General features: G+C 47.7%; 1 protein-coding gene across 3 annotated transcripts in view; it reads left to right on the top strand.

The window, feature by feature from the left end:
- WNT3A (Wnt family member 3A) overlaps positions 1-17011 on the top strand; it is a 130690-nt gene that overhangs the window by 109622 nt on the left and 4057 nt on the right. For all 3 annotated transcript variants that reach the window (XM_044295134.1, XM_044295133.1, XM_044295135.1), the window contains one exon: positions 15489-15754. In XM_044295134.1, coding sequence (XP_044151069.1) covers positions 15489-15754 — 266 coding nt within the window. The remainder of the gene's footprint in view (positions 1-15488; positions 15755-17011) is intronic.

Below are 17011 nucleotides of genomic sequence, written 5' to 3' on the forward strand. Positions count from 1 at the left end.
TTTCTTGGTTAGGTGGATTTTTTTTTTGAGTTGCTTACTGTGTTTGGTTGTTTTTTTGGGGGTTCGTTGGTTGGCTTGATCTAGTGGAAGATAACCTGGACTTCCTCTTTAGATCACCTCTGACTCGCATGGAAACATGCTCAGGTACTGGCCAAACACATATTACATAAGAAAACAGCATCTGACAGGTTACAGTACAATATGGCCGATCCTTATCCAATATGGATGGTACTTTTAGGTTGGTAGCTTTTTTTAGTTGGTTGCTTACTTTATAGGTTGGTGCTTAATTTGCCGACTGGTTTATAGAAAAAAAAAAAGAAAGGTAGCATTTGTCAGAGGTTGATTGGTTTATTTGGTTTAAAGTAGGTTAGTAGCCTGGGTAGTTGGTTGTTGGTTTGCTGATTCGTTTTCTGGTACAGAATCATAGTTAAGTTATTTTTGTGCTTTTTTTTGTACTGAATGTAGGTTGGTGTCTCCCATAGTTATTTGGCAGTCAGTTGGTTGGCTGATAGCTTGGAAAGTTGGATAGTTTGGTTGGTAGGTCTACAGGTAGGGGCAGGGAAGGTAGGTTGTTTGCTTTCTCACTTGATTTAGTGAGCAAATAAAATCATTTTACGAGCTTATAGAAAGACATGGACAGTTCTTGTTAGGTTTGTGGCCCCCTACTTACATGTGGGCGGTAAGCAAGGCTTAGGGGACAGACAGTAGATACGACTGCAGGGTCAGACTACACAGGGTCAGTCTGTTGTCTGTTGTCATGGAGATATTTTGGCCTGCAGAGTTTCTGGAGACAAAACCCAATAGGAATATTTTTGTTTGGGCATTTATAGGGTTCGTCACTGCACTGATATCCCATTACTTATACTAAAACAGTCCTGTCAAGGTCTCTCCATCTAAAATTGACACTGGTTGTAAGATCTGTGTGACATCTGACCCTTCAAAGAACTGATTTAGAGAGAGTCCACAGCGCCATTTCATTTTCCATTCTTCTGATCCATCAGAAGAGAAAAAAACGGATCCTTAAAAAAACTGGATCGTTTAAAAAAAAGAGGATCCTGTGCATCCGTTACGCACATTTGGCATCCAATTGGGCTATTTCCACCAGAGATGTTTTTTTAGACAGAAAAAAGTACTGCATGCAGGGCATTTTTTCTGTCCACAAAACGATGCACAGGATCCGTTTTTTTACAGGATCCTCTTCTTTCTTTTCTTCCGACGGATCAGAACAATGGAAAATGAAACGGTGATGTCAACTCTCCCTTACTGATATTTCCAGAAACGTTACTTTACCAGGTAATAAAAACTGCTACTAATGTAAATACAGTGTGCTACATACTGCACTCTAAGGTGTGTGATCTCATGTCTGATCACGTCATATCAGTGATGTCACCAGTAGAGGGCGGGGCTGTGACTACCTCGCAGATATGACATACAGGCAGGTTGTCAGTGGTAATAAATGAATAAATGTTCCTGTAGTGTAAGGTGTGTGGATCACATGTTATTATCAGTGATGTCATCAGCAGGGGGCGGGTCTGTGACTACCTCTCAGACATGATATACAGGCAGGTTGTCAGCAGTGATAAATAGATGTTACTGTAATATCATATCTGATTACACATCATTATATCAGTGATGTCATAATCAGGGGGCGGGGCTGTGACAACCTCTCAGACAGGTGTGAGTTGCGTGCTGCGGAGCTCCCACTAGGGAGGGGTCATGGCTGCAGACCCAGGAGGAGGTGAGGAGAGCTGGGCTGATGCCTCCAGACGAGCCCCGGGTCTGGAGCTGGGCCTACGTCATGACGATGAGGAAGGTTGTTCCTATAATTCTGGTGATCGGGTGAAGACGCAGCTGTGACTGCGAGGAGTAAAGTCACTGAGAAAGTCATAGAGAAGAAAGGACTGAAGATCTCCAGACTGAGAGAGAGAGAGAGACGGACTCCACAGAGAGAGGGACCCTACAGAAAGAGACGGACTCTACAGAGAGAGAGACGGACTCCACAGAGAGAGGGACTCTACAGAAAGAGACAGACTCCACAGAGAGAGAGACGGACTCCACAGAGAAAGGGGCCCTACAGAAAGAGACGGACTCTACAGAGAGAGAGACGTACTCCACAGAGAGAGGGACTCCACCGAAAGAGACGGACTCTACAGAGAGAGGGACTCTACAAATAGAGAGAGAGACTGACTCTACAGAGAGAGGGACTCTACAGAAAGAGACGGACTCCACAGAAATAGGGACTCTACAGAGAGAGACGGACCCTACAGAGAGACGGACCCTACAGAGAGACGGACCCTACAGAGAGAGACGGACCCTACAGAGAGAGACGGACTCTACAGAGAGAGACGGACTCTACAGAGAGAGACGGACTCTACAGAGAGAGACGGACTCTACAGAGAGAGACGGACTCTACAGAGAGAGACGGACTCTACAGAGAGAGACGGACTCTACAGAGAGAGACTGACTCTACAGAGAGAGACTGACTCTACAGAGAGAGACAACCTCTACAGAGAGAGACAGACTCTACAGAGAGAGACTGTGAGCATTTAGATAACTGTATCCGGGAACTGAGAGAGACACAGAGAAGAGGGGCTAATGCCGGGCCCAAAATCCAGGTCCCTGTGCACGTCCCTCAAAGGAAGGCGGCCAAGAGAAGGGACACCATCAGCAGGAAGGACTATGAGGACGTGCACAGCATTGTAATGCAAGGTAAAGCTGTGAGAATCATGGCGGCTGCCTATAGACCCTGCGGGAGACAGCAGCATGGTCACTGAGGGGTTAATTCAACCAAGTAGTGGACAGAAGTGTTAAACTATGGGGTTATAGTGATCCTGTTTCAGATAAGGAGTTAATGAACCTGACACAGTGTGAAAGAGGCAATTGTGGGTGCGGATGGTGAAGATGTGGGAACCGCATGGGTGGAAGTTCAAAGGAATATAAACACTGAAGAAATAATACTTGGTGTAATCTACAGACCCCCAAACATCACAGAGGAGATAGAAACTCAACTGTATAACCAAAAAGAGCTTAATAAAATCTGTAAAAAGGAGATAATATTAGCAAAAATAAAAATCGAACAGCAGGTTGCAAAAGAGAGCAAAACAAATAACCAAAAATTATTTAAATATATAAATGCTAAAAAAAACAAGGTCTGAGCAGGTAGGTCCCCTAAATAATGGTAAAGGGGGGTTAGTCACTGAAAATAAGGAAAAGGCAGAGTTACTAAATATTTATTTTTTAGCTCTGTATGTACAAAAGAAGAGAAAGGAGCTGATATCGGTGCTGCTGGTGTTAGTACATCCAGTAATATACTCAACTGGATAACTGTAGATATGGTCCAAGATAAGTTAAATAAGGTAAATGTGAACAAGGCTCAGGGTCTAGATGGATTACACCCAAAAGTGCTTAAAGAGCTCAGTTCAGTAATTTCTATGCCCCTATTTCCCCCTCCCTGGTTTACCGGTCATTCACCCTACCTTGATTGCTGAGTACATTCCCCTAGTGTTCTCTGCGAGAGTGGTTTTGGTTATTGTTGATATCTGTTTCTATTTGTATCTTGTGTGTACTGTAGTCAGCCTCATAGTTAGGTTTGGGATACTCTTTTATCTAGATCTAAATAAAGTATTGCGTTTTGAGGGTCCTCATTTACCAAGTATGTGATTTATATTCAGATTGGGACACCATGTCATTATTGTTTCTGTATCATTATACAAACCGGATTCCAAAAAAGTTGGGACACTAAACAAATCGTGAATAAAAACTGGATACAATGATGTGGAGATGGCAAATGTCAATATGTTATTTGTAATAGAACGTAGATGACGGATCAAACGCTTAATCCGAGTAAATGTATCATTTTAAAGGAAAAATACGTTGATTCAAATTTTCACGGTGTCAACAAATCCCCAAAAACGTTGGGACAAGTAGCAATAAGAGGCTGGAAAAAGTAAATTTGAGCATAACGAAGAGCTGGAAGAGCAATTAACACTAATTAGGTCAATTGGCAACATGATTGGGTATAAAGAGCTTCTCAGAGCGGCCGTGTCTCTCAGAAGCCAAGATGGGTAGAGGATCACCAATTCCCACAATGTTGCGCAGAAAGATAGTGGAGCAATATCAGAAAGGTGTTACCCAGCGAAACATTGCAAAGACTTTGCATCTATCATCATCAACTGTGCAGAACATCATCCGAAGATTCAGAGAATCTGGAACAATCTCTGTGCGTAAGGGTCAAGGCCGTAAAACCATACTGGATGCCCGTGATCTCCGGGCCCTTAAACGACACTGCACCACAAACAGGAATGCTACTGTAAAGGAAATCCCAGAATGGGCTCAGGAATACTTCCAGAAACCATTGTCAGTGAACACAATCCACCGCGCCATCCGCCGCTGCCAGCTGAAACTCTACAGTGCAAAGAAGAAGCCATTTCTAAGCAAGATCCACAAGCTCAGGTGTTTTCACTGGGCCAGGGATCATTTACAATGGAGTGTGGCAAAATGGAAGGCTGTTCTGTGGTCAGACGGGTCACGATTCAAAGTTCTTTTTGGAAATCTGGGACGCCATGTCATCCGGACCAACGCTCAGTTCAGAAGCCTGCATCTCTGATGGTATGGGGTTGCATGAGTGCGTGTGGCATGGGCAGCTTGCATGTCTGGAAAGGCACCATCAATGCAGAAAAATATATTCAGGTTCTAGAACAACATCTGCTCCCATCCAGACGTCATCTCTTTCAGGGAAGACCCTGCATTTTCCAACAAGATAATGCCAGACCACATTCTGCATCAATCACAACATCATGGCTGCGTAGGAGAAGGATCCGGGTACTGAAATGGCCGGTCTGCAGTCCAGATCTTTCACCTATAGAGAACATTTGGCGCATCATAAAGAGGAAGGTGCAACAAAGAAGGCCCAAGACGACTGAACAGTTAGAGGCCTGTATTAGACAAGAATGGGAGAGCATTCCTATTTCTAAACCTGAGAAACTGGTCTCCTTGGTCCCCAGACGTCTGTGGAGTGTTGTAAGAAGAAGGGGAGATGCCACACAGCGGGGAAAATGGCCTTGTCCCAACTTTTGGGGGATTTGTTGACACCATGAAATTCTGATTCAACATATTTTTCCCTTAAAATGGTACATTTTCTCAGTTTAAACTTTTGTTCCGTGATTTATGTTCTATTCTGAATAAAATATTAGAAGTTGGCGCCTCCACATCATTGCATTCAGTATTTATTCACGATTTGTATAGTGTCCCAACTTTTTGGGAATCCGGTTTGTATATTCTTTTCCATGTGATATTACCACTTTACAAAGCGTTGGTGCGGCCTCATCTGGAATATGCAGTTCACTTCTGGGCACCAGTCCATAGAAAGGATGCACTGCAGCTGGAAAAAGTAAAGGGGAGAGCGACTAAACTGATTAGGGGCCTGGAGGGTCTAAGTTATGAAGAAAGAAAATAATTACATTTATTTAGTCTTGAGAAGAGACGTCTAAAGGGGGAAATGATTAACTTGTACAAGTATATAAATGGGCCGTACAAAAAATATGGTGAAAAACTGTTCCATGTAAAATTCCCTCAAAACACATGGGAGCGCTGCCTCCGACTGGGGAGGAGAAACTTCAGTCTCCAGAAACGTCAAAACTTCTTTACTGTAAGAGCTGTGAATCTGTGGAGTAGACTTCCTCAGGACGTGGTCACAGCAGGAACAGTGGACAGTTTTAGAAAGGCTTTAGATGAATTCTTAAAAGTAAACATTAATGCTTATGAAAACGTGTAGAAATCTAAATCTCACTTATTTCTTGAATTCGCGTCCCCACCGATCCCTTGGTTGAACTTGATTTACTTATGTCTTTTTTCAACCATATTAACTATGTAACCTGTGCAGACGCTACAGTCAGTAACAGCCTGGCCTTGTCTCCAGTCATCCCAGTAATACCAGTCCCAGACACTGAAGCTATTCCCAACAGACTCATCCTTGACTCACAACAGTCCACGGATTCCAGAGGCAACATAAAGGTCACTGAGCCGTCACCATCAGCGACAGAGAAGGCCAGCTCTAGAGCCCAGCAGCCAGGGGCCACATTGAGTCACACACTGCCAGACCCGAGACAACATGGAGGTCACTGAGCCGTCACCATCAGCCACAGAGAAGGCCAGCTCCAGAGCCCAGCACCAGGGGCCACACTGAGTCACACAATGCCAGACCCCAGAGACAACATGGAGGTCACTGAGCCGTCACCATCAGCCACAGAGAAGGCCAGCTCCAGAGCCCAGCAGCTGGGAGCGACACTGTACCAAACATTATTAGACCCCAGAGACAACATGGAGGTCACTGAGCCGTCACCATCAGCCACAGAGAAGGCCAGCTCCAGAGCCCAGCAGCTGGGAGCGACACTGTACCAAACATTATTAGACCCCCAGAGACAACATGGAGGTCACTGAGCCGTCACCATCAGCCACAGAGAAGGCCAGCTCCAGAGCCCAGCAGCTGGGAGCGACACTGTGCCAAACATTATTAGACCCCCAGAGACAACATGGAGGTCACTGAGCCGTCACCATCAGCCACAGAGAAGGCCAGCTCCAGAGCCCAGCAGCTGGGAGCGACACTGTGCCAAACATTATTAGACCCCCAGAGACAACATGGAGGTCACTGAGCCGTCACCATCAGCCACAGAGAAGGCCAGCTCCAGAGCCCAGCAGCTGGGAGCGACACTGTGCCAAACATTATTAGACCCCAGAGACAACATGGAGGTCACTGAGCCGTCACCATCAGCCACAGAGAAGGCCAGCTCCAGAGCCCAGCAGCTGGGAGCGACACTGTGCCAAACATTATTAGACCCCCAGAGACAACATGGAGGTCACTGAGCCGTCACCATCAGCCACAGAGAAGGCCAGCTCCAGAGCCCAGCAGCTGGGAGTGACACTGAGCCAAACATTATTAGACCCCAGAGACAACATGGAGGTCACTGAGCCGTCACCATCAACCACAGAGAAGGCCAGCTCCAGAGCCCAGCAGAAAGGGGCCACACTGAGTCACACAATGCCAGACCCCAGAGACAACATGGAGGTCACTGAGCCGTCACCATCAGCCACAGAGAAGGCCAGCTCCAGAGCCCAGCAGAAAGGGGCCACACTGAGTCACACAATGCCAGACCCCAGAGACAACATGGAGGTCACTGAGCCGTCACCATCAGCCACAGAGAAGGCCAGCTCCAGAGCCCAGCAGAAAGGGGCCACACTGTGTCACACAATGCCAGACCCCAGAGACAACATGGAGGTCACTGAGCCGTCACCATCAGCCACAGAGAAGGCCAGCTCCAGAGCCTAGCAGAAAGGGGCCACACTGAGTCACACAATGCCAGACCCCAGAGACAACATGGAGGTCACTGAGCCGTCACCATCAGCCACAGAGAAGGCCAGCTCCAGAGCCCAGCAGAAAGGGGCCACACTGAGTCACACAATGCCAGACCCCAGAGACAACATGGAGGTCACTGAGCTGTCACCATCAGCCACAGAGAAGGCCAGCTCTAGAGCCCAGCAGAAAGGGGCCACACTGAGTCACACAATGCCAGACCCCAGAGACAACATGGAGGTCACTGAGCCGTCACCATCAGCCACAGAGAAGGCCAGCTCTAGAGCCCAGCAGAAAGGGGCCACACTGAGTCACACAATGCCAGACCCCAGAGACAACATGGAGGTCACTGAGCCGTCACCATCAGCCACAAAGAAGGCCAGCTCCAGAGCCCAGCAGAAAGGGGCCACACTGAGTCACACAATGCCAGACCCCAGAGACAACATGGAGGTCACTAAGCCGTCACCATCAGCCACAGAGAAGGCCAGCTCTAGAGCCCAGCAGCTGGGAGCGACACTGTGCCAAACATTATTAGACCCCAGAGACAACATGGAGGTCACTGAGCCATCACCATCAACCACAGAGAAGGCCAGCTCCAGAGCCCAGCAGAAAGGGGCCACACTGAGTCACACAATGCCAGACCCCAGAGACAACATGGAGGTCACTGAGCCGTCACCATCAGCCACAGAGAAGGCCAGCTCTAGAGCCCAGCAGAAAGGGGCCACACTGAGCCAAACATTATTAGACCCCAGAGACAACATGGAGGTCACTGAGCCATCACCATCAACCACAGAGAAGGCCAGCTCCAGAGCCCAGCAGAAAGGGGCCACACTGAGTCACACAATGCCAGACCCCAGAGACAACATGGAGGTCACTGAGCCGTCACCATCAGCCACAGAGAAGGCCAGCTCTAGAGCCCAGCAGCTGGGAGCGACACTGTGCCAAACATTATTAGACCCCAGAGACAACATGGAGGTCACTGAGCCGTCACCATCAGCCACAGAGAAGACCAGCTCCAGAGCCCAGCAGCTGGGAGCGACACTGAGCCAAACATTATTAGACCCCAGAGGCAACATAAAAGGTCACTAAACCATCACCATCAGCCACAGAGGTCAGCTCCAGAGCCCAGCAGCCGGGGGCAAGTAAACCTGCAGCACAGGGCAATAATGAGCTAAACACTGCCAGAACCCAGAAGAGACTATTCTCCAATGTGACAAGATCTGCAAACCCCACAGAGAAGGAATGCAGTACGGATCCAGTACACCGGCCCAGAACAAGACACCCCCACAAGGCAGTTCATAGGCCGTGATCTGCTGAAACACTTTACGGGATTTGATGCGTCTGAGGATTATGAATTGATCATGTCCCAACCACCAGGATCCATGACATCAGCTTCAAGCTCCCACAGAGACTGGACCTGTTCTGTGAAAAATGTAATTCTACCAAACATCATGAAATCTGGACAAATCTGCAGGTTCTCCAGTTGTTCAAACCTATGACCACAGAGGTGACAATTTTCCTCCAGTATGAGTTGGTGGCACTAGCAGACATGTTTTACTGGCTTTGGTCCTCGTGCAACGAGCCGGACCGCAGGGGCAGTATGTGAGTGTAATGGTGGTGCCGAATGGGTGTAGTAGTTGTAATCACTTTTTGCAGCTCCCTGGGCCGGCGTGCAGTAGAGGGGAAGACAGCACTAAATCCTCCGGGGCACTCTCTGTTGCAGGGAACACCAGCCAGATAGAAGTCGAGGTGCCCTTGATGGTAGTGGGTATGCTTAGGGTGCTTTGGTGGCTGGGCCCCTGTGTTCGTGACGCCAGCACCGTGAGGTTCAATTAGGAGATAGAGTAGAATGATGAGAGAGGCAGTAGTTGAACCATATAGGAACTTTACTTGTAAATTGTAGTCTTGAAATCAGTATCATCCAATAGCAGCACTTTGTCATAAATACAGATGGTAAAGCTGTAAATCCCAATAACAAGCTCAGTGAGGTGGTGTATATAGGTTCCAGCTCAACTGTGTAGGAATGATGATCTTACTTGTACTTGGTTCCTGATCTTGCTTTGGTTACTCAGCCTTTCAATAATAGTTCGGATCCTGTAAGTTCTATTCTGCACTTAGCAATTCAGCAATATTCAGTTCTTCAGTGATTCAGCAACTCAAGGACGGTCTCCCTCGTGGCAGGCAAACTCTCTGCTCTATTCTTTGAAAAGATTGCACAAGATACAGCAATTATTCTCTTAGTCCCCGGAAGGGTCCCTGGAAGGGCTATTACAGTAAAGGATCAATAAAGTCCTAGTCTTCGATTACAAAGGTTGAAGTAGCTTCACTCCCTGGGCTAGGCCCAGGAGGACAGAGCCAAGTCTGTCTCCTCTCCTCCTAACTCCTCACTCCTAATCTCCCTTAACTTACTGTGTGCTGACCTATATAAATGGTGTTACAGAGACCTCTAGTGTTGGATGTATGTAATAAATTCACCAGCCTGAAATAGGAATTTAGCAGCTGTGACAAAGGAAATACATAAAATGACATGAAATTAAATATAGCAATTTGGAGTGTTTCCTTCCAACTGGAGTGGGACTCTACACTCGATTCACCTGATAAGATCTATGATGAAGAAGGAATCTGGAATGGAGGCTACAAAGTAAGAGTCCAGCTGATGCAGAACTATGGAGTCACCAGACTTCTGCCTCATGTCTACTACCTGGGATCTGACAGGGGGATCTGCTACTATTCTGGGCAGCCAAGACTGTGCCATAGATGTGGGGGCAGACACATGGCCTATACCTGCCCGCATGTGAAATGCCCAATGTGTGGAGGACTGGATCATACGAAAGAGACCTGCACGGGATGTGTCATCTGTAACCTGTGTGCAGAATATGGACATACTTTCCGCAAATGCCCACTTGCTCAGCACAATAAAAACAGCGCAGATCCATCTGATGGGGAAGATTTCCCTGAATTATCTGCAGGAACTGAATCTAAGCGCCATGATCCAGCCTTGGTGGAGCCACAGCCAGAAAGTGTAAGTGACCGCGCAGAAATAAATAGCAAGTGACACCTGTCAGCGTGGAGACATCTGGAGCAGCTGGTGAGATCTCCTCTGAGCAGCAAGGTTCCAGTAATAATATAGAAACTCTAGAAACCATCAGTATGGAGACATCCAGTGAGGCCCTGGAGAGAACCCTTCCAAACATCAAGGTTCCAGTCCCACCACAGAAATCATGGAGTCAGCCACTGAGGAGGGATTTCAAGTGGTAAAAACAAAGACCGTGTCATCTGAACAGGAACCACACATACATACAACCATTAAGAGGCCAGGATCACCTGCTGTGGAGATCTCTCCTGCGAGGTTCCAGGTCTTAGGAGAAGGTGAGGATATCTGCAGCCAGAATATCCAGGAGTCCGCTGATGAAGGAGGAGAGAGACATTGAGGTGTATGTGTCCACCAAGAGATGGGGCACCAAAGGAAAGAGGAGTGGGAAAAGGAAAAAAAATTAAGAAACCTCGGTGACCTGTGAACAGTCTGAAAACTAAGGCGAGACATCGGGAAATTTATCAGAGATTGTCCATTGAGAACTTTAATGTTTACATGTCACAGGAGACCAGCCTGCAGGACATAGAGGTCTCTTCAACAGAGACTGGGCACAGGGGGCATTGTTCTGGTCTTTTAGGCTGGACAGATATGTTGGGGTGGGGGTCCTATTTAAGAAACATAGGGATTGTAGGGGGCGATATTAATGTACCGCACTGTAATCATCTCTGGAAATCCGGAAACTGCTTGTAAATACTTTGTTGCAGATTTTTCAATAAAAGATTGACAACCTCTCAGACATGATATACAGGCAGGTTGTCAGCAGTAATCGATGAATAGGTGTTATTGTAGTATAAGGTGTGTGGCTCTCATGTCTGATCACAATGTAATTATATCAATGATGTCATCAGCAGGGACGGGGATGTGACAACCTCTCAGACATGATATAACGATAGAACCATACACGTATGGTCACTTGGCACCGCCAATGATTTCCTTGTGGTCAGACCCTGCGAGCTGTTAGTTAACCAGTCATTCAGGGGCTCAACGCTTCATCTTTTCCTTAAAGCTCATTGCCTGAAGGTGACAAGTTGTAAGGGTCAGCGGGAGCTGAGAAGATGACCCCAGAATCCAGGTCATGACCTGTGGACTGCGGAAGAGGAATGGTTGGCGTTCAGGATGTGTTCGGGGGGCTCTTCTTTTGATAAGTCCATGTTTCTCTTTTCTGCGGGGGGTTGTGGCACCAGCATCTTATGGAAAAGTTTCTGTAAAAGAAATTGACGGGAGACCCCGGTCCGCACCCCGCTGGGATCTGCCGTGAGCACAATATCTCTGAGACCATGAGATTAAGCCAAAGAGAAAAAAGTGAGAGCGCTCACCCACAATTCACACGCCCTTTAGATTGTTTTATTAAACCATTTCAATAGGGATTTCCCTTTTGGCCGACAACGAGGCCCTTGCAATGCATAGTTCTAGGTTGCTATGACTTAGTGGGTCCTCGCTAATCACCGCTGAGGGGGAATTTCATATAAAATATCTGGGGCCATTGTGCCAGTAATACGGCGTGACAGTGCCAGCACAAAGGGGGATTCATTCTCCCAGCAGGTAATAAGGACCATGTGCTGCACCGGCCGGGCAGGGTTACGGGGGATTGTCACATATGATCAGACCTCTCACACACAGCCTCCCATTCAGTCCTCAGGTGGGCCTGCTGCAGTCCTATTGTCCCCACACTTTTCTTCCAATTTTCACTTGTCACTGGCAGATATCCTATTGATCAAGAGAAAGCCTCGGAGACCTCTTCACCCCTGGCTGTCCTTTGCTGTGAACCATCGCTGATGACTTGTTGCTTCTTCTAGCCCAGATAAAATAAGTGTGAGACATAAAGGTCCGTACAGGGTAGACACATCCGTTTTCAACTCCTAACGATGCCATCGATGAGACAGTTTGCCCCAGATTTGACCAGTGCTCCCTATCAGGGCATAAATACTGCAATGATGGGGGTGACTGTCCACAATGAGAATGCTCCTCCACCAAGAACATGGTTTATGATGATTAAATACTCGGATTGTATCGATAAGTGGCAATGGAAGATCTTGAATCCAATGTCCATTAGGAAGTAATCGAGTTGCGGGGGGACCTCCAGGCATGGGAGACATTGCAACCCACTTATATGGTTGTATTAAACTGGACATTATGAATATGTGACTCAGGAGTGGACAAGGCTCCATTCGTTTTCCAATAGACAATGCAGTTGTAGAACCATTTTAGAAGAGTCAAGGCGGCCAGAAGGCGCAGGGAGACCTAATGCCTTATGTAGATTGTGCACGTATAATATAACATGATGTTCCTACCTTCCATAGAGAAACCAATGCTGCATTTTGCACCTGAGATGATGGGTTTGGCGGTTTCATTCTAGTAATATCACTGCAGAGAAGATCAGAGCCCTGAATCTTACTTGCTACCTATGCGGAATGTGCCTGCATGGACTCCTCTACCTGGTGGAGAAGAGTCCATGCAACTGGTCAAATGACACATAATCATGTTTATTACATGATTGGCTAGTAAACTGCACATGACTTGTAAGGCAGAGTCCTTAGTCATAGCTGCACCATGGCCAGCAGGGGCTCTATCTGGGGCACTTATACCTTCTATAAAGAAACGTAAACATCTGATGGGATTGAATAAGCTTTCTATGTGGCAGAACAGGTTAAAAAAACTAATTACGCACCTCACTGTTTCCCTGCTGCACCAGTCTAGTGCTTACTGGGCTCCCACAGATATTTACTTCCTGGCCCTGGCTCAACAAACAGAAAATGTCAGGAGAAGACAACTTAGCCAGTCATGGGCCGCAGTGGTGACCCATCTTCATCAGAGATTGGTGAGCAGATACCTCCAGGGACTACCTGTCTGATGAGCAGGGACTACAAAAGGAAAGCCCTATAAGCCTCGGAGTGTTAGCGAATGGAAACCAGCCAGCATTGTGTAGAAGACACGGACACACAGACACTCACAGGGACATACAGACACTCACAGGGACATACAGACACTCACAGGGACATACAGGCACTCACAGGGACATACAGGCACTCACAGGGACATACAGACACCCACAGGGACATACAGACACTCACAGGGACATACAGACACTCACAGGGACATACAGACACTCACAGGGACATACAGGCACTCACAGGGACATACAGGCACTCACAGGGACATACAGGCACTCACAGGGACATACAGACACTCACAGGGACATACAGACACTCACTTGGACATACAGGCACTCACAGGGACATACAGACACTCACAGGGACATACAGGCACTCACAGGGACATACAGGCACTCACAGGGACATACAGGCACTCACAGGGACATACAGGCACTCACAGGGACATACAGACACTCACAGGGACATACAGACACCCACAGGGACATAGACACTCACATAGACATACAGACACTCACAGGGACATACAGGCACTCACAGGGACATACAGACACTCACATAGACATACAGACACTCACAGGGACATACAGACACTCACAGGGACATACAGACACTCACAGGGACATACAGACACTCACAGGGACATACAGGCACTCACAGGGACATACAGACACTCACAGGGACATACAGACACTCACAGGGACATACAGGCACTCACAGGGACATACAGACACTCACAGGGACATACAGGCACTCACATAGACATACAGACACTCACATGGACATACAGACACTCACAGGGACATACAGACACTCACAGGGACATACAGACACTCACAGGGACATACAGACACTCACATAGACATACAGGCACTCACAGGGACATACAGACACTCACAGGGACATACAGGCACTCACAGGGACATACAGACACTCACAGGGACATACAGACACTCACATGGACATACAGACACTCACAGGGACATACAGGCACTCACAGGGACATACAGACACTCACAGGGACATACAGACACTCACAGGGACATACAGACACTCACAGGGACATACAGACACTCACAGGGACATACAGACACCCACAGGGACATACAGACACCCACAGGGACATACAGACACCCACAGGGACATACAGACACCCACAGGGACATACAGACACTCACATGGACATACAGACACTCACAGGGACATACAGACACTCACAGGGACATACAGACACTCACAGGGACATACAGACACTCACAGGGACATACAGACACCCACAGGGACATACAGACACCCACAGGGACATACAGACACCCACAGGGACATACAGACACCCACAGGGACATACAGACACCCACAGGGACATACAGACACCCACAGGGACATACAGACACCCACAGGGACATACAGACACCCACATGGACATACAGACACTCACATGGACATACAGACACTCACAGGGACATACAGACACTCACAGGGACATACAGACACTCACAGGGACATACAGACACTCACAGGGACATACAGACACTCACAGGGACATACAGACACTCACATGGACATACAGACACTCACAGGGACATACAGACACTCACATGGACATACAGACACTCACAGGGACATACAGACACTCACATGGACATACAGACACTCACAGGGACATACAGACACTCACAGGGACATACAGACACTCACAGGGACATACAGACACCCACAGGGACATACAGACACCCACAGGGACATACAGACACCCACAGGGACATACAGACACCCACAGGGACATACAGACACCCACAGGGACATACAGACACCCACAGGGACATACAGACACCCACAGGGTCATACAGACACCCACAGGGACATACAGACACTCACAGGGACATACAGACACCCACAGGGTCATACAGACACCCACAGGGACATACAGACACCCACAGGGACATACAGACACTCACATGGACATACAGACACTCACAGGGACATACAGACACTCACAGGGACATACAGATCTACAGGTGCTCAGGCATATACGACACTCACACTGACCTACAGGCGCTACCTCACAGCTTTATATTCCCCATCGTGTTCCTTTGCTTATCTAGGGGTCTGTGTGAACCAATTCAGTTTCTAATCTAATTTTCCTCCTTTCCAGCGACACGAGAATCTGCCTTTGTTCACGCCATCGCCTCGGCTGGAGTGGCATTTGCTGTCACTAGAGCCTGTGCTGAGGGAACAGCAACAATCTGTGGATGTGACAACCATCACAAGGGTCCCCCGGGAGAAGGCTGGAAATGGGGTGGCTGCAGTGAGGACATGGACTTCGGAAGCATGGTGTCTCGAGAATTTGCAGACGCTCGAGAGAACAGACCAGACGCTCGCTCAGCGATGAACAGGCACAACAATGAAGCAGGAAGAACAGTAAGTATATTAGGGTTCAGCATTTGTAATAAAGTTTTCTGCTGTAGGGAAAGTCAGTGTCCAACCTCTGTAGAATGGTGGTTGCACTAATACGTAGATAAGACAAACGTTTCAAGCTTCCAATTTTCCCCTATTCTTCAGGAATTATTATGCTTTATGGAGAGATGAATCCATAACCCACAGCAGATTGACACCCTAGGTCCTCAATCTGTGTATAGGTACCACAGGGGGTATATACATGTCTCTAAGGGGGTGTTCACATTGTGGTTTGTTGTGTTTTGTAGCACAGTGTAGGAGCATAAGCTTGGAGCCCTTTGATATAATTTAAGACACAGGTCTACCCTTATCTGCACAGAATTGTCAGAAATACTGCCCTGAACATTTGAGATGGAGGAGGTTCAAGTCTCCAATGACATCTTTCAGAATTTCACCCACAACGTACCACCATCTATCGCAAAGACAAATCAGTGATCCTTCAAAACCAGTAATCACATGAAACATAGATACAGTCAGGTCCATAAATATTAGGACATGGACACAATTCTAACATTTGTGGCTCTATACACCACCACGATGGATTTACCTGCAGACTGTCAGCTTCACCTGCAGACTGTCAGCTTTACCCGCAGACTGTCGGCTTTACCCGCAGACTGTCGGCTTTACCCGCAGACTGTCGGCTTTACCTGCAGACTGTCGGCTTTACCTGCAGACTGTCGGCTTTACCCTGCAGACTGTCGGCTTTACCCTGCAGACTGTCGGCTTTACCCTGCAGACTGTCGGCTTTACCCTGCAGACTGTCGGCTTTACCTGCAGACTGTCGGCTTTACCTGCAGACTGTCGGCTTTACCTGCAGACTGTCAGCTTTACCTGCAGACTGTCGGCTTTACCTGCAGACTGTCGGCTTTACCCTGCAGACTGTCGGCTTTACCCTGCAGACTGTCGGCTTTACCCTGCAGACTGTCGGCTTTACCTGCAGACTGTCTGCTTTACCTGCAGACTGTCAGCTTTACCTGCAGACTGTCGGCTTTACCTGCAGACTGTCGGCTTTACCTGCAGTAAAGGTATTTACATCAAAATCAGGTGAACGGTGCAGGAATTACAGCAGTTTGCATCTGTGCCTCCCACTTGTTAAGGGACCAAAACTAATGGGACAGAATAATAATCATAAATCAAACTTTCACTTTTTAATACTTGGTTGCAAATCCTTTGCCGTCAATTACAGCCTGAAGTCTGGAACGCATAGACATCACCAGACGC

Source organism: Bufo gargarizans, chromosome 5 (genome assembly GCF_014858855.1).
Source record: "Bufo gargarizans isolate SCDJY-AF-19 chromosome 5, ASM1485885v1, whole genome shotgun sequence".
Lineage (NCBI taxonomy): Eukaryota > Metazoa > Chordata > Amphibia > Anura > Bufonidae > Bufo > Bufo gargarizans.